The 19,182-nt window shown below is 39.1% G+C and overlaps 1 protein-coding gene across 2 annotated transcripts in view; it reads left to right on the forward strand.

Annotated features, from left to right (window-relative positions):
- Positions 1 to 19,182, forward strand: part of thada (THADA armadillo repeat containing) — a 147,606-nt gene that overhangs the window by 115,131 nt on the left and 13,293 nt on the right. For both annotated transcript variants that reach the window (XM_053502003.1, XM_053502004.1), the window contains exons 30-32: positions 2,361 to 2,476; positions 4,416 to 4,498; positions 16,554 to 16,933. In XM_053502003.1, coding sequence (XP_053357978.1) covers positions 2,361 to 2,476; positions 4,416 to 4,498; positions 16,554 to 16,933 — 579 coding nt within the window. The remainder of the gene's footprint in view (positions 1 to 2,360; positions 2,477 to 4,415; positions 4,499 to 16,553; positions 16,934 to 19,182) is intronic.

Consider the following 19,182-nt stretch of genomic DNA (forward strand, 5'->3'; position numbering starts at 1 on the left):
ATACCGTTGCCATGATGCTTGGTATGTTTCGTAGGTAGGAACAGTTTACCCCTAGCATCACACTGCTTACAATTTTACTTATAGTGTATTTCTTGCCTAGGCAGGCGACACACATGCCTTTCACATAATGTGAAAAATATGATTTATCAGACCAGACCAACTTCTCTCATTGCTCCTGAAAAGCATAAATTCTGATGCTGATTTGCCCAGTGTAGGTACTTTCACGGATGGGCACATGGGTCAGCATGGGTCCTCTGACTAGTCTGTGGCTACACAGTTCCATACACAGCAACCAGCGATGCACTGTCTTAAATTTTTCTTTCAGAACCAACATTAACTTTTTCCAGTACTTTTTTTACAGTAGCTCTTTAGTGGGACCAGGTCAGATAGGCTAGCATTCTTTCCCTATGTACCAACCTAAAAGCTCATGAGACTGTTGCTGACTCCCAGGGGGTCTTTCCTAAGACCATTTTTGTGTACCAGGAACACCTTACAAGACCTGATGTGACCCAGTTGTCTAGCTGTAATGTCAAAATCCTTATTCCTTATTTTTATTACAAAATAACGAGAGCTAGGTCTGCTTGATACCAGCAATCCACACTTTTGCCCGTTTTTGGTAACATCTAACCAGCACATACTGTACAAGGGTGTGCTTCTGAAATGTATATAACTTTAGATTGCACATAGTTTTTTACAAGACTTTTACTTCTTCGTTCTTGGGACTTTTTCGTGTTTATACTTTTGCTGTATAAGCACAGAAAAGGCAAGAGGCAATTGCTATTCTTGGCTTAAGTCATACATTACTTTTTATCAGACGTGCAATGCACACTGTGTTTATGTGCAAATAGCATAATAGAGACTGTAAAACAGAAGAAAATAGTGTCTGAATGGCAAAACTAATACTTAGTATGTGAAAGGTCAGTCTGTAGGCCTACAGTACAGAAGGTAGTCTGACAGTCTAGATGCGGCTGTGCTTTTGCGCACCCTACTGAATTATGGGCTGTGATGCGGTATTTATTTTTGCTCCTTGCCGCCGCTTCTTTCCCCATGGCTGGTTTGCAGTCGGTCACAAGTCATGTATTTGGTGGCTATAAATACTCACCACTTCCCTGCGAGGGGCCAGAGAGTGCAGGGAGCTCCGAGCCGTTGGGCCGAACTGTTGCATCTTTCTGGGGGGCTGGGTGTCTGTGCTTCAGAGGCCAGGCGTGGAGCTCCGTGGTCAGGCTGTTTTTGCCTCCCCTGCCTGGTCCATAATGAGTAGCTTCCACAGTGTGGCTGCAGCCCAGAAAAGACTTTTTGTAGGCTTACTCACTGAGTTGCTATGCTTAGAAGGCTCATCTAGCTAAAGGGGAAATTGGTATGTGTGTAAGTTCTTTCACTTAATGAATATGTTTATTTCTGCCACCTTTTTGTTTGTTTTGTTTCTTGGACAGTAAAGTTGGCGAAGTTACTTTTAAGTGGCGCATGATTTACAAGTTTTCATTTTTGTAGTACCTAAACACAAAACGCATATATCTGATCTCTTAAGTTGAGTGCATGCTACAAGATTTTATCTTTGATTTTTTTAGCACAGATTCATTTCAGGGCTTAGTGGCAAGCCCCATCCCCAGCTTGGCAACCTCTCGAGGAGCAATTCAGTGACGCAGTTCTCTCGGTCTCAAAGCTGTGTCAGATGCATTGAAATTTTCGAGTATGTTTGACTTCTTGGTAACGATTCATGCACCACTTGGTGAGGAGGATCCTGAGAAATAGCAAATGAAAGGCTAAAGAGGATTTAAATGTAGCCGCTCCCATACACAGCAGAACCCTGAATCCAGTTGAACCTTGGGCGAAAATGTAAGCACAGAAATATTGCTTAATTTTACTATTGGCATGCCATAGACAAGTGGTTAGCATAGCTAAAATAAAATCAAACACAATCTCACTACCTGCATTTCCCTTACCAATCATATTGCCATGTATATATATTTTATTATTAATAATTTTTTAAAATAAAACTACCCCCCTTGCCTTATGTCCATGTGTCTGTGGTGTGCCCAAAGTCAAAGATCTTGCACAAAAAATTGTGTAATGAGTTTTTTGCTAAATCTCAAATGCCATCGAGTCACTTTTGGTAATCATGTATTGGCTGCAGCACAAGGAAATGCATCCAGGGTATTGCATGGTAAAAGAAAATTACCTCTACTGTATTATCATCAGCAGGAACACTGCATTGCACATTCTGTAAGTTACTTCACTGATCAGAGGACAAAAGAACTTTGCATTTTGCTATACTTGCACTGTAGATGTACTGACTCTTATTCTTATCGCATTGATTCACCCCCCCAGCTCTCTCTACTCAATCTACTCTTTCTCTGCAGGTACTCTTTCTGCTGCGATCCTACTTTGCTGATGCCCATCGGCCCCAGACACCAGGAAGAGACCAGGACAGTGACTTCATCGGGGCCCTCAGGCCAAGAATTTGGCTGGCCACAAGGTAAACACACGTACACACCCTGAAAAAAGTCAGCCAGGTAGGTACCTTTTTTGCCAGGTAGACAGAAAAGGAACAACAGAACATTGAAGAAAAGTGCTTATGAGCTCACAGAGTTGCTTTCTTCACTGTTGATCAAACGTCTTTGCCAGTGCCCGTTTTTCAAGTGTCCTTCTGTCCTCGCTTGCATTGCAAAGCAAGAGTCAACATTCACTGGGAATGTACAACTTCCTGTAAACTTGTTATAGCAGGGAACTATTAGATAAACAAAACCACCCCGAGGTGGTGAGAGGACTTGTAAAGTGTAAATAAACTTTAGCAAGCGTTAAGGCACTACAGTTGACAGGAGTCTCCACCTCCTGGACTTCCAGTCATTACCCTGTCTGCAGTATTGACCCTGCACCTGCCTTTACACCACATGCAGAGAGTGATGAGATCATCTCTTCCTCTCTGAGGCAAGATTTCAAGGCGTTAAAGCAGCGAGACAAACCCTTCTGGTTTCCCCCCTTTGTGCCCCAGCTCACATTTCAAAGGTTGATTAGACTGATAACATTTATGTCCTCAGAGCAAACTGCACGTCTTAAAGACTCGAGCATGCCACAGTGCCCTGCTGATCTACTCGTGCTGCGCAAATAATACTGCTGCAGCGCGATAGAGACGAGAAATAAAATTCTTCTTGAATCTTCTCACTTTCTGTTCCTTACTCGCAGTGCAGATAAATAATGTACACAACAAAGTTCAGTTTCTGTGTTGCTGTACTTAAATAATTTGTTTTATTAATGCATAACGGACATCCACTCAGGACATCATACTGTTTTTCTACAGTATAATCGTATACTCTTACCAGATCCTTTTATTTGAAACATCTGTGTTGTTGCTTGTTCATGCAGTCATACATAAAATCTTGCAGATATTTTCATATGTTGACATGAATGATGACTTTGAAACTACATTTTATAACCAGGCTATTTGTTTTATACCTTAATTTAATTTAAACTATTTGCACTTTTAATCGAATAAGTACTCTATTTCCAGGATGTATATTCTGATTCTTAAATGCTGATCGAGAGGTCCAGCTGATGGAGTAAAGGTGAAAAATGGTGGCTAGCCTGGTGCCTGTGCTTGCCCAGGTGTTCGCTAATCCCTCCACTGGGCATTTGTCTGAAACATGGCACTCTAAATCAGAATATATTGGCTTAACTGCTCTTGGGTGGCCTGGAATCGAAGGGCAGGTGGAGTGCAGGATAGTTTACTAGTTTGCTTTTAGGAATATTCTTCAAACTACATACATTGATTTGGCCTTGGCTTACTTGACAAAGATAGGCGATGTCTTTTGTTCAGAGGAATGTATTGCTCCAAAATTCAATACAGTTCAAGCTTGGTTCATGGGGTGGGGGGTAGGAGACAGAAAGAGAAAGCGAGTCGGCTGCAGACGGGAAGGGTCATGCATCCGAAAGAGCGAGCGAGAGAGAGAGTGAGAGCGAATGTGTTAAAGTGAGCGTGTTATTAATATCCTAGTGATGAAATGCTGACGTCAGCCCTGAACACTGCAGCCCTTGTTCTCACACATGGCCACAGGCTTTCACTGCCCTGTGGTCTCACTCACATGCGAGCACACACACAACACTGTGCTCCACCATATACATAGTCACCTTACACACACATACACAGACACACACACTGTACTTTTGTGGCTGGTCTGGAGGCGACTCATAATTATGCATTCCCCTGTCCCACTATATGTGACACTGATGTCCCTGTCAGGACTTTCTTCAGTCTTGAGTCCTCTGCAGAGAGCATGTCGGTGGCTATTGTAGTCTAAAGCTTTACTCCATAGTTCAATGACATAGTGTAACTCCTAAAATGCTGGTTTGTTTTCACTATCACAAAAACAATCATGTTTACAAACATTTCTAACACACATTTTCTGTCTGCATATCAGACAAAACCCATGTCTGGTGACGAGGGGGACGATGCTGGACCTGCTTTCTGCTCTGTGTACATTTCATTCTGCTCCTGTCGAAGGTACGTTCCTCAGACATTCCAGGAAACACATGGTGCAATCCTGACCTGTCAGCATTTTCTGTTTAAAAAAAAAATCAACAACAAAAAAACAATTGTTAATCAGGCCCTGTATCTTGTGTTCAAATTGCCAACCAAGTTTTGGTTTGAGCAGTCAAACATTCCCGAGCACCTAACAGTAATACACGCATGCACAAAACAGGACTACAAATGTACAGTCACTCCATCACTTTCGGCACATTTTGTGTTTTTTTAAGTAAAGATAAATATTATAACTGGTAACTAGCGATGAGCGTTGGTAACTAGTCCATAATGGTTTAAGTAAACCAATCCATGATCACTTAATAATTAGTTTAACTGCACAGTACAATGGTTTTTGCACTTGTGTTTCTTGAAAATCATTCCTACCACAATTCACTATTACTACACTCAGTGTACATTACAGCGGAACCTTGGTTCACAAACATAATTCGTTCCTAAGTTCTGGTCATAAACTGATTTGGTCATAGACCGATTGTTTTTTTTTTCCATAGGAATACATGTAAATAGAATTAATCTGTTCTCTGTAACGATGATCTATATTAAACTTTTGCCTCAAGTATACAAAAATAATATAGCACTTAATATAAATGTGAGACTTTCTGATGTGAAGGAATAAGAAAGTAAGAGTAGTTTGTGTGCGCAGTGACGGAATGTTACAAGCTCAGTCATCTTTAACTCATCATCAGAGCAGTACAGTATTACTCAGGCCATTTTCTTCATATTGAACCGGAGAAAAAAAGATAATGTGCAAGTAATATGGGACGGGAAACAGTGGGGGGCATACAGTTGCTGGGAAAAATACTACAAACTTGAAGAGACACATCAAGGCATACCATAAAAATAAAAATAAATATTTGCCTCTTTTTGGTAATTATGCTACCACATGTTAACATAATTATGTTGTAATGTGCTTTTTATTTTATTTTATAGTTAAACCATTGCCAAACGCATTAAGCTAATAGGTTAGCAAATGACTCCGACCCATAGGAGCTATCCCAACAATAGTCTGTATATTATAGTGTATACATTTATATTTAAAAAAAAAAGTTTTAAAACACTTGACTAAACAAAAATAGAATAAGATTGACTAAATATAATAATATTATCATGAAATATGAAAATAGCTGACAATAGCTGGGTTAGTGTTTGGAAGAAGAGTCTCCTTCCAGATTAACACTGGATAATTCTCCTTTAGGGTTTTTGCTCTCTTTTTTGTTTCTTGGCCTCTGGTTCATACGTGGCAGTCGGTTTTACTACAAATCTATCCAGAAAGATTAGTTTTTGACATCATGTTACGTTCTGTTCGCCACAGTTTTGTTTGCATGATACTTCTCAGCAATGGCTTGGACGTCAATCCACTTTGCACAAAATATTTTATCATGTGTGCGATCCGCGACCGGAGACTGAGCAAAACTGATGCTGCGAGACGCATTAATGACTTCGTTCAGCTGATGTGGACAGTTTGAGATGGTGGTTCCTTGTATTGTCCTGAGGGGGAGTTCGTGAACAGAGACAAATCTTGGGCGAATTTGTTTGTCAGCGTTATACTTGTTTGCTTTATTCAGACTTTGTGCATTTCTTAGGAAAAAAATACATGTAACAAGCTGTGTTTTAGGATTTTAACAATTAAAATTGATGATAATCAATCGCTTAAAATCCACAGGAAATCAACTAATCATCAAGTATAATTAATCATTCCATCAATAACCATTAATTATTCTCGAAATTGCTTACAAAATTTTATTTAAACTGAATACATAAATCTAACCAAAGTATTCAGACGCTTAGCTAAACGCACTCAGATTGGGCATCTGGTTTTGTTTTTATTATTCAGAGATTTCTTGACAACTTGACTAGAGTCCACTTACAGCATATTCTGTTAATTAGATATCATTTAGAAGGGAACATGTGTGTGTTTGCGTATGTGTGTAAGAGAGGTCTCAAAATAAATAGTGGATGTCAGACCAAAAACTCCAAGGAACTCACCATAGACCTCCGTGCTTAAACTGTGTGAGACATTGATTTTGGCCATAAAACCAAAATACATTTTAAAAAGGGTCTAAAACTACAATTTTAAATGTTTCCAGCACAATTGGCTCCTTCGTTGTGAAATTGAAGGAGGTTGGAAACACCAGTACTCTACCTAGAGCTGGCCATGCAGGCAAACTCAAGAAAAACAATAACTCTAAGGCCAACTACATGCTGTAGTGGGATTAAAACAAACAGTTCTCTGCATAGCAGGTACTGTAGCATCTTAAAGCTCCAAGGTTTAATCCTGATTGCGCTTTTACACTAAGCATAGTTCCTTTATACCATGGCCAGGAATGATTGTTTTCCCATCCCCATTATTTTTCTCCGTACACAAGTACACTTGCATATTTTCATTCTCTGATACAGTAAAGTACAGTATGCATATGGGTATCTAACACAGAGAAGAAGAGAATGAACAAATCAATCTTCATGCTATGTCTTATAATGCTGTGTCTAAGTATGCCTTCCTACTTTATTAGCTATGGCTGTTGTAAGTCAAGAGGATGAGACTCTTTGGCTACACACACACAGATTTCAGAAGAGACAGATGGCACTGATGATGTCACGACCACTTCAGTTTTCAGGCATGGTTGGCTTTTATATCTGATTTGATCCATGTCTGAGTTTGCCATATTGTTCTCAGGAACGCTTTGGTACTTTGAACGCCAGCATACTCGGGCACGGTTTCCGTGAAGAGATTGTGTCCTCACTCATCAAAATAGACCAGACATCGCAGTCAAGTGTCTCGGGGCCCTAAAATGAAAATGCCCTTAGTGTGAAGTTTACATGTACTCTAAATGTCTGTGTGATTTCAGGTATACTTCGAAGACTGACTATGCTTAATTGTTCCTAGGTGTAACTACTTGGCTTGTTGAGCAGCAGGCATAAGAGTGGGTATTTCTGAAAAAGTTGTGAGAGAGAAAAGGGAGTTTAGGAGACTTGGAGTTCTTGGATAATGAAAGAATGCAAAACATTGCCTGTAGGAAGTGTTTGTAATGGTCACATTTTTATTGCAGGTGAGAACATCCTGACCCGCCTGACCTGCCAATACCGATATTTGTCAGATTACGGTTTTCTGATTTTCCCCCTGAGAATACCAAAAAGTGTGAGCACAAACAGCACAGAATCGTTAAAATCTTAGGATTATTGGCCGTTCACCAGTCATACTCCAATTGATTGGCGCGTCTCTAATGTAAATGCTATGCTCTCACACTACAGGATGTATTATTCAGTGGTGCAGTATGTTCTTACTCAAGGACAAGATTTTTTAAATTGTACACTGCCATATTATATTCATTTTTAACAAGTTAGCACAAATCTCAGTAGTCTCTGTCATAACACGGCGAATGGGACTTCCCTGAACAAAATGCCCTGTTTTACTAGCTGTTTTCAGGCATTTCCTATTTTCAGGCATTTCCCACTCAATTTTAGGCATTTCTGACACAAATGAGGGAAAAAGTAGAGTTTTGTGTATGAAACATTTGAGAATAGCTGTTTGAAATTTAGGAACTTCACAATTAATGTTTATTACAACTGATATTGAGCTAAATATGTAAGCTAAATTATCGCTGGTTAGCCAAATTAGCAAGATATTAATCTAGGATGCTAGAATCATTATTATGTTGCAGACGGGTACATACAGCAAAGTTTTTCCTTTTTGAACAAAAAAAAAAAAAAAAACAGGACTTGGATCCAGACCGAGTGCATGAAAATTAGCAGTCTTAGTGAGGCTACTAGCATAACTACTTCCATTAGCACAATGCACACATATAGCTCTGTAACCTTGGATGGTGAATAGCTTGCTAATACAGTTAACATATTTTTCTTTATCTTTTAAAAAACAGATGATCTTAGAGAAGAGATTTAACTTTATCAGTCACATTTTAGCTTTTACCCTATTCTTTTTCAGCGTTAATACCACTGTCCTGCTATAATACTCTGAGATTGGCTTAAAACTTTTCACAAAATGCCTTTTATTTATATATAAATATTATATATATATAAAGTGTTTGACCCCCTTTCGCCTCCAGAACTGCCCGAATTCTACGTGGCATTGATTCAACAAGGTGCTGAAGGCATTCTTTAGAAATGTTAACCCATATTGATATATTGATAGGATAGCATCTTGCAGTTGATGGAGATTTGTGGGATGCACATCCAGGGCACAAAGTTCCCGTTCCACCACATCCCAAAGATGCTCTATTGGGTTGAGATCTGGTGACTGTGGGGGCCATTTTAGTACAGTGAACTCATTGTCACGTTCAAGAAACCAATTTAAAATGATTCGAGCTCTGTCACATGGTGCAATATCCTGCTGAAAGTAGCCATCAGAGGATGGTTACATGATGGTCATAAAGGGATGGACATGGTCAGAAACAATGCTCAGGTAGCCCGTGGCATTTAAACGATGCCCAATTGGCACTAAGGGGCCTAAAGTGTGCCAAGAAAACATCCTCCACACCATTACACCACCACCACCAGCCTGCACAGTGGTAACAAGGCATGATGGATCCATGTTCTCATTCTGTTTACGCCAAATTCTGATGCTACCATTTGAATGTCTCAACAGAATCGAGACTCATCAGACCAGGCAACATTTTTCCAATCTTCAACTGTTCAATTTTGGTGAACTCGTGCAAATTGTAGCCTCTTTTTCCCATTTGTAGTGGAGATGAGTGCTACCCGGTGGGGTCTTCTGCTGTTTTAGCCCATCCGCCTCACGGTTGTGCGTGTTGTGGCTTCACAAATGCTTTGCTGCATACCTCGGTTGTAACGAGTGGGTATTTTTTTTTTATTGCTCTTCTATCAGCTTGAATCAGTCGGCCCATTCTCCTCTGACCTCTAGCATCAACAAGGCATTTTCACCCACAGAACTGCCGCATACTGTATGTTTTTTCCTTTTCACACCATTCTTTGTAAATCCTAGAAATGGTTGTGCATAAGAATCCCAGTAACTGAGCAGATTGTGAAATCCCCAGACCGGCCCGTCTGGCACAAACAACCATGCAACGCTCAAAATTGCTTAAATCACCTTTCTTTCCCATTCTAACATTGAGTTTGGAGTTCAGGAGATTGTCTTGACCAGGACCACACCCCTAAATGCATTGAAGCAACTGCCATTGATTAGATAATTGCATTAATGAGAAATTGAACCTAATAACCTAATGTTCCTAATAATCCTTTAGGTGAGTGTGTATGTATGTGTGGCTATATAGCTATTGGAAAATTGAGAAACTTCACTGTGTTCACTTCCTCATACGATGGGGTGAAAAGAGACTTGTGTATACCTTTATATAGTAAAATTGATGAGCATTTGATGTGATTTGCTTTAAGGGACAGCTTGTAAACAGTTTAAAATAAACACACAGACACATACACACACCTCATTTATTAATGCAATACAGCAATACATTATAATATCTTTATCAGGTCAGAGCTCTAAATATTTTTACATTTAAAACAGCATTTGGATTTCAAAGTGCAGTTGACAGAACCTAAAACAGATCCCCTGGAGGTCTCAGTGAGCATTTTCTCAAGATCCATCTCTCAGGTTCATACTTTGGCTAGTAATGTGTGCAGGACTCTTAAATCTCAGGACTCTAAAGTTAAAAAAAATAATAATAATAATTAAAAACTCTTTTTTTTTTTTTTTTTTTTTTTTTTTCCAAGCTTTATATCCATTATAAAAGTGATAACTTGTTTACTATTGGACACTAGTCTCATGCGCCCATCTGGTAGTAGTCTCAACCAGTGTTCCTGCCACCAGTTAAAAAAAAAAAAAAAGTGCTTCTTTTATTCATATTTTTTTGAAACCCATTTTGAATAATGTATTCATGTTTGGTTATAATACTCACTCAATCACTCACTTTACTCTGTATCAACAATTGCTTTGCCCTGCTGATGCTTAATTTTATTTATTCATTTTTTTTATTATCTTTTTTAGTACAGTAGGATCGATACAGCATGCACTAAGCCTCTCTTGTGCATGCTACAGCAAAAAGCAAAGGATTTATTCATTTATATATTTTTTTTTCAGAGCACACATGCTGGAAGTAAAAAAAGAAGTCAGACAAATGAGTTTTTTTCCCCCTTTTCTTTTCCTGGCTCAGGCTCCTAAGAAAGACTTTGAGCTGTATTGGACAGTTCCTGCATGAGCTCCCATCTGCTTTTATGGTGCTCCAGAGACCGCTGGCAGCGTGCGTGTGTGAGAGTGTATGAGAGGGGATTTCTCTGACGCTGCAGTGGTCGATCCGTACAGCTTTGTTAAACCTCTTCACTATATCCAGTTAAAACCTCGCCAGTAAAAACAGCGTCAGCTAGGTTCACCCTGAGCGTCTGTCTCTTTCTTTATCTGTCACACACAGGCTACCTTTCATTCATATAGACAACTTGGCCGTAGTGGCGTTTGAAACATTTATGAGGAAAAAACAAACTGGGTCCTTGAGTCATTGATTCAGGGAAAGCTATGTGTAGTCTGGTTTTGTTTTTAGACACAGTCGTTTTTATTGGGATGTTGGTCGACATCAAACATTTATGTCCTGCATTAAACCCTGTTGTGAGATTAAGTTTCTTGGATTTCTTTAAATGGAGTAAATAAGTCAGTGTTTATGGAAAACAAGCCATTTATCTTGAGTGCACGCACACGCACACACGGTGAAGGTATTTAGCTGGAGAGAGCTCTTCTACGATGGGAATGTGGCCTGCTCCTTCCCCACATGTGCTGCGAATGAGCTTCAGACCACTTGCAGTGTTCTGCTTTTTACAATCTGTGTATTTTGTGTGTATGCACATGTTGGTGGAGAACAAATATTGCCAACTAGAGACGGGAATATCAGAAAACTTTGGGGCTTGTGGGAACATTTGGTTGGTCTCGATGAAGAAAACAGTCCCCAACCTCCCCTGCAAAAATTTCAGCGTTAAATGTACATCCTAAATTGAACCAGTTGTCCAGGCTTCCTTTAAGATTTTTAGCTCTCAGTTCAGTCTGGTTGCTGAACCTGACCAGTTTTAGAAAAATGTTTTTTGTTAGTTAAGCCACACAGTGACATATAAATCAATCAGTATACTAGTGATGCTGAATGCTAAGTGGTTGGAACATATGAGAGGGGTTGTTGGAGGGAAAGAATGCACATACAGGTCTGTGGGCAGTGCCCCACTGGCATGCGGGCACAGGCTGATGAACGCTAACGACAGGCAGAGTGGGTCTGCGTGGGCAGCAGCTTCTGCAGGCTTCCTCAGTTAGCTCCTTCCATGATTGACTGAACCGTATGGAAGTATAACAGTGCCAAAATTTCCCAAAGCAAAATAGATTGTTGAATTACATGAACTGAAAAAAATAATTTTGCAGTAAAAATTTTTATTTTTTTCTGCTTTGCAATTTGAATTGAAATCCATGCAGCATTTACAGTGCTAGAAATTTTTGGGACTGCAATTTATTGTGGTTGTATATTTCAAATGAAAATGTAATTCAAGCAATGAAAAATATTTTTGAACAGAAATTTAGTAACTTGAATATTTTTGCATTGAATTTTAAAGTGTTAAAAATACAATCTTCATAATTTTTCAACTTCACAAATTCAGGTCTTCACATCCAGGATATAACAGGAAGAACAATGGATTGCCAATTGCTGCGGTCCGTGCCGCATTGTACTTTAAAGTGTGCTTCCTGCACCCTGTGCATCCTACTTTTCACGGAACTACTTGCCGATCGGAATGCAGCACTTCTAACTAATGGGCTGTGTTGTCAGTTGCCCAATAAATGTTATGACAAATAGCTCTGTTCACTTTTTACTGTTTCTCCTCTCACTGCCTCAACTCATTACCTCATCACCAAGTATTGGAATGTGTCATAATGTTGCGTTCACACTTTGCCGCTCTTATTGGAACATTTGTATAGAACTTTAGACAGTTTTTAGTTTATTTAAAAATGTCAATGTCTTGTCTCAGCTAGTCAACTAATTAGGTTTCTTAGTTAACTAGTTAGCTTTGTTAATTTAAGTTATTAATTTATGTTGCATGTAGCACTTACAAAGACTGTAAGACAAAGACTGTGGTTGGAACCAAAATCTCAAATCTCAAAGGACTGATCCACTGATCTAATATCCAGTCCTTGTTTCTTGGCACAAGCAATTCCATTCTACTTGTTGTTCTTCCAAAATAATGGCTTCTTTACTGCAATTTGTTAAGTTATGAGAGGAGGCTTAATTTTATACATAAATCCTCCACAGATTCAATTAAGTGCTGTAAATTGGTGGTTTCTAAGGCTGGTTATTATCATAAACTTGTCCTCTGCAGCCGAGCTAGCTCTTGGTCTTTCTTTCCATGGATGGTCCTTATGTGTGCCAGTTTCACAATAGACTGATTTTTTTGGTGACTGCATTTAGGGATACAAGTTATTGAGATTTTTTTTTTTTTTTGATTGACTGACCTTTGTTTAGGTTCGAATTGTGTGTTCTCCGTGTACTTGTTAGGTTTTCTCCGGGTGCGCCAGTTATCTTCCCCAGTCCAAAAACATGCAGATTGGCTTATTGGCGTTCCCAAATTGCCCATAGTGTGTGAACAAGTGTGTGTATGTGTGTGTCCAAGTCTCATGGGATAGGCTTTAAGACCCCTGTCACCCTGGATACAGGGTAAAGTTGTATAGATAATGACTTCAGTGAGTGATGACCTTTATTTCCTAATGTAATAATGGACTGTCTATTCTCGTTACTTAACTGAGTTTTTCTTTCCATAATATGGATACGTTGTATTAGTAATAGGGCTATTCCTCTACACGAGACAACTGATGGTCTAAAACGCATTACAAAAGTGCCTGGATTGAAAACCATTCCATGTGACTTCCTTGTGAAACTGATGAGAGAATGCCATGAGTGTGCCAAGTTGTCATTAAAGCTAAATGTAGCTGTTTTGGACAATCTTAAATATAAACATACATGCTTTTTCATAGTTTGGGTGTCTTGAATACTAATGTACAATTTTAAACATAATGCAAATAAAGGAAAATCACTAAAAGAGAATATGTGACCAAATCTTAGAGTGTGTGTGTGTGTGTATATGTGTATATGTGTGCATGTATGTGTGTGTGTGCAAATCCACTACATTTCACAATCCTTTTTATTTCTCTTTTTCATAGTTGGAGATAAATTACTTCTAAAAGAATTTAGCACTGTTTCATTTTTCTGCTCCAGTACTTTTCTGTCATCCCCCAGTCAGGTGTTCAGGAGTAATAGGGTGAAGTGTTGACTGTTTTATCGAAATATAAATGTGTTCTCGTACGTGTGGCTGTGTGTGTGTGGTTTTATTTTGTACTCTGGCGTTTGGTAGTTGAGCATGGTGGTCGAGGCGTCGGTTAGATCAGTTTTCACAATGAGTCAGCCTGAAGTGGTTTAAGATGGATGCGCGTCTCTGTAAGAAAGAATCTCCTTATGAAACTCGTAGCTACCCTCACTTCCCCCCCCCCCTTACACACATACATGTGCACACATACACGTCTTTGTTAAGAAGTGCCTTTTGTTTACTAAATGAATTATTGCTGTGGTGCTCCATTTTCCTGAGGCGCAGAGACTGAAACATATTATGCAATACAGAGTGTGACCATCACCCTGTCTCTCTTTCTGTACCTTTCTTGTCTTTTTTTTATTTGGAATGATGTTCTTTTTAATTCATTTCAGTGTATTTAATGTTGCCTAATCTGTTTTCATTTGATTCTTTGTGATGGAAAGCAGTACAGAGAGCATGTTCATACAGGTATTCCCAAGTGATGGGAAAGGCTTTTTTTCCTTTTTAAGGTTGTTGTTTTTCCTGTCCATTGTAGCACTCTGTGTCTGATTAGAACAAGTTTAGTCAGTTATTTCTTCCTACATAAACTGAGCCTATGAGGGATCTAGGTTTAGCATGAACAGTGAGCTGCACTGATGTTCAGACATTGTGCCATATTCTGATCACAATGCGCAGCATGTAAGTAAGTATAAGGGATCTCGCATACACTATATAGACAAAAGTATGTGGACATTTGATTTGTTGAATGTACCACTTCAAAAGAGTTTAAAAAGCATTATAATAGTAAATATTTACACCTTAGATATAAACATTTCCGCTCTCCTTAGAAAGGAGACGTCCATGAAGCAAGAGTAGTTAAAAACAGTTCCCTTACCAGCATATCTTTTTCTTCCCCCTTCTGAAAATAGGACAAAAAAAAAGAAGCTGCTTGTGTGACAAAGGACCTACAGAGCCCTTTACTCTGCATATTTCCCAATGTCGGAAAAAAAACTGCATCTGGCTGTGACAAGGCTGGTGACAATTTGTAGTGTCTCCTCATAGAAAACCATGTGATATTAACAATTACACACACATTTTTAATCAGTTAATGTGGAGCACAGGCCATACACGTTTTTGTGTAAATCTAGTACAGTGGAATCTTGGATTATGAGCATAATTTGTTCCAGATGTGGGCTTGTATACAAAACACTTGTAAACCAAATTTAATTTTCCCATAAGAAATAATGGAAACTCAAATTATTTGTTCCACAGCCCAAAAAAATAAAAACAAAAATAGTTAACACAAAATATTAAGTAAAAATAAAACAAATTAACCTGCACCTCACCTTTAAATTTTTTTTTTTTATAAATAAAAAATGCCAATGAGGTGTCCAATGATGCGCGAACACAGACACAAAGAGCAGGCTGATACAGAGATAGAATATGGATTTTTAACCTCTCTAATGAGACTTGCTTTTGCTTTACACACAAATGCATACAGACAAAATAAAATATGTTGTATGTGCACACACGTTGTCACAGTGTTATAGTAAACAGTACACACGTGCACGGATGTTGATTATACCAGTAAGAGACCCAGCAGGGGAGACAATTACTCACAATTCCACAGCACAAGAGGGAGAAACCATTGGCTCAGTCGTGATCACGTGACGCTCGGCGTCAAAACAAGAAGCGCATGCGTGATGCATAATACTCGGTACTCGTGAACCAAGACTTGTTAGTTTTCCATGTCAATATTTATTAGAAATCTTTGCTCATCTTGCGGAACACTCGCAAACCGCGTTAGTCACAATCCGAGGTTTCACTGTATACAGTCTTAGAATAAAGTCTTTTATTTTACTATTTATTTAATAAGTTAGCATAGGTCTCAGAGCTCCTCCAAAGTGCTCCCTGTATTTTACCCATCAGAACATGCCCTTTCTGTCAACCAAGCATAAAAACAAAGAAATTGTCCGGGACAGGATTGTCTCGAGGCACAAATCTGGGGGAGGTTACAGATAAATTTCTGCTGCTTTGAAGGTCCCAATGAGCACAGTGGCCTCCATCATCCTTAAGTGGAAGAAGTTCGAAACCACCAGGACACTTAACAGAGCTGGCCAGCCATCTAAACTGGCTAAACTGGGAGCGATCAGGGGGGGAAGGTCCTTAATCAGGGAGGTGACCAAGAACCCGATGGTCACTCTGTTAGAGCTCCAGAGGTCCTTTTTGAAGAGAGAAGAACCTTCCAGAAGGACAACCATCTCTGCAGCAATCCACCAATTAGGCCTATATGGTAGAGTGGCCAGACGGAAGCCACTCCTTAGTACAGTAAATGGCACATGGCAGCCTGCCTGGAGTTTGCCAAAATTCTCAGGTCTGATAAGACTCTCTGGTCACTCTACCATATAGGTCTACAGGCAATTCCGTTGACTTCATGCTTTGTTTGTGCTCTGACATGAACTGTCAACTGTGGGACTTTATATAGACAGGTGTGTGACTTTCCAAATCATGTCCACTCAACTGAATTTATCTCAGGTGGACTCCAATTAAGCTGCAGAAACATCTTAAGGATGATCAGGGCAAACAGTAAAAAGTAATGCACTGTGAATACTTTCCACTGTATTTTGTGAGTGTTTCCACTGTGCACACTGCAGACTGTAAAGTCTGAGTCCCTACGCAGCTGATACCAGTCATCAATCACTAACTCTTATACTTCTCTTGTTCTTAGATTGTCAGCTGAAGAAGCTTTGTGTGGAGACGTTAACCATCCTCATGGACTTTGAGCTTGTGGCTCCACGTGGACCTGGTGAGGTCTATCTCTCTGGCCCTGGGGCCACCCAGTACCTACAGAGTCTGGCCTATTTAGCAACCAGCATCGCGATGGAGTCATCAGCACTGTGGAGCGCACTGGAAGCAGAGGGGACACTGAAGGATCTCCTGAGTTGCTTGCTCCGCTGTTCGCATTACGAAGTGAGGTATCTCACACTGAAGTGTCTCCTGGAGAGACTGCAGACGAACAAGGACCAACGGTCTCTACCCTGCAGCCTTAGTGTTTCCACTATAGCCGGTCTGGCATTGCATGAGCCACATCCCATGTGTCTAGCAAAGGTGAGAATATGCAGTGATTGTGATTTAAACAAGAACACATATTTTCCTAAACCTGAAATGTGGTTAGGTCTTCATGTAAGTTCAAAAATAGGATGTATAAGTTAACGATACAAAAGAAGGTTTTTATTTTTAAAGAAAAATCATTAAAAAATGTATTATTGTTGCCAAAAAAAAGTAGGTGACCCCTCACTTTCAGTAACAGATTTGTATTCATTGAACAGCACAAACTTCAACCAATGTTTTTTTGTTATTCTCTTCTGCCTCAATTTAGTGATGTTGGTGTGGTTCCTTTCATAAACACTGCTTTTGAGGTCCTTCCATAACTAGTGGGTTAAGGTTTGAGCATTAAGATTTGGACAGTTGAAAATTGTTAAATTTTTCCAGCTTGCACCATTTTTTAGACTTTTGTGTTCACGCTCATTTTCCTTCTTGATGCATGATCCATAGACAGATAACCCAATGCTCTCTGGTAAATTTGCTAATACGATCCAGAATTCATAAGTTAAGCAGTTATAGCAAGATCTCCTGGCCCTTGGCCAACAAAGCAGCCCTAAACCATGACACCTCTAGCTCGCTGTATGTACTGTAAAGAGGTCTTCAGATTATGTGGCTGTTTATGAATGAGAGACAGCTTTACACAGGTCATGTAGTGTGTGCAAACATGCCACATATAAGGTAAGGAGACAATGGTGAGGTGTTTATTAAAAAGTGTCCTATTTCAGTTTTTCATAACCCCTCTATTATTCCGCTCTGCTGTTATCCTTATACACAAGCATCAGAGCAGCTTAAAGCATGTGTGCATCCACATGTCCCTGCACACACATGGTGTGTGCATGCATGCGTGTTTACCATATGTGTATGTGCGCTGCTGTGTGTTTTATTGGCCATCAGTTAATGTTTAAAAGGCTGCTGTGAAACTGCTCCCACTTGCTAAAGGGACTTGCTCTGGCCTAGTTTCTATGGTGAGCCCTCTGTGCCACTAAAGCATTCTGGGAAGTAAAGCAGGAAGAGGAACACTGGGATGAGTGTTTCACTCATATGGGTTTAACAGTCAGGAGGTTTTCTGTAGCAATACAAGACCTCGTGCTATTTTTTTTTTTTTTTTTGCTGACAATGCTTATGAGCCATGTGTGTTCTACATTAGCCAGCTTATGTGGGCTGTGAAAGACTGCTTGAATGACTTGTATGAAAAATACAGTAAGGAAAGTAGGCTGTTTGTTTTTAAAATATTGAATTGCTTTAATAAAATTTCTTTGAATTTAGTTTCAGGCCAGTTTTAGTGTTATTGTCTGTTAATTTAATTTTTTTCCGTTCCCATTATATTCCATAATTAATATATATACTTAAACTTGAAGAATTTAATATACATCAGTTGTAAGGTGATGGTGGTAGGTAATTTTACTCTAAAAGCTCACTTACCAATAATGTAGTTTAACAAGTTGCTCCTATTTCCTACTGATAGCTCTATTTAAATTTCCTATAGCAATACAGGCTAAAGAATTATTTACCTATTTAGCAGTAGGTGTGTTTACATGGACCCTAATATTCCACTAATAATAGGAATAATAAACCAGTTGGAATAAAACGCATGTAAACACCTCAGTTAGACAACTCTCAGCCAGAGTTAGTAAGACGGGTGGTGTAAACCTTTAATCATCCATTCAATAAGTAAATATTGGCCATGTAAACACTTGATCCAATTGTTTTTCTCTTGTCATCTCTTGCCCCATGTAGGGGTAATATAATATAGTTTCAAAGGCGGAAATTTTGCTCTTAGTATTCTCCCTGAGAACAAGTCTCTCCCGTCAGTCTTTTTAATCCACCGAGTCTGTCTGAGGGAAGGTCACGGATTAGCTCACCATCAGAAAGTCTGAAAATATGTGCAGCCTAACTTCAAAGTTAAAGAACAGTACTACTACTTCTATTAGATTTTCTCCAGATTACACACACAACAGACAAACACTTTGTGTCAAAGCAAAAGATTTAGTTTAATGCTTTGAACATGTAGACACACTTCAGATTAGTGTCCATGTAAATAGTTAAGTGTAAGCTTTAATCAGAAGGATTTCACTCAGTTTGAATAAATAATGTCCATGTAGATGTAACTAGTTTACATTATTTTAATTAATTGATTTTTAAAATAGTTTCCTGAAAAAATGATAATAACAATTTTTTACTCCTTTTAGGCCAAAGACTTTGGACCAAAGACTAGTAAACCCTATTTAAAAAAGGTTTATGCCATTTTTGTT

The sequence above is a fragment of the Clarias gariepinus genome, chromosome 8, assembly GCF_024256425.1.
Source record: "Clarias gariepinus isolate MV-2021 ecotype Netherlands chromosome 8, CGAR_prim_01v2, whole genome shotgun sequence".
NCBI classification, from domain to species: Eukaryota; Metazoa; Chordata; class Actinopteri; order Siluriformes; family Clariidae; genus Clarias; species Clarias gariepinus.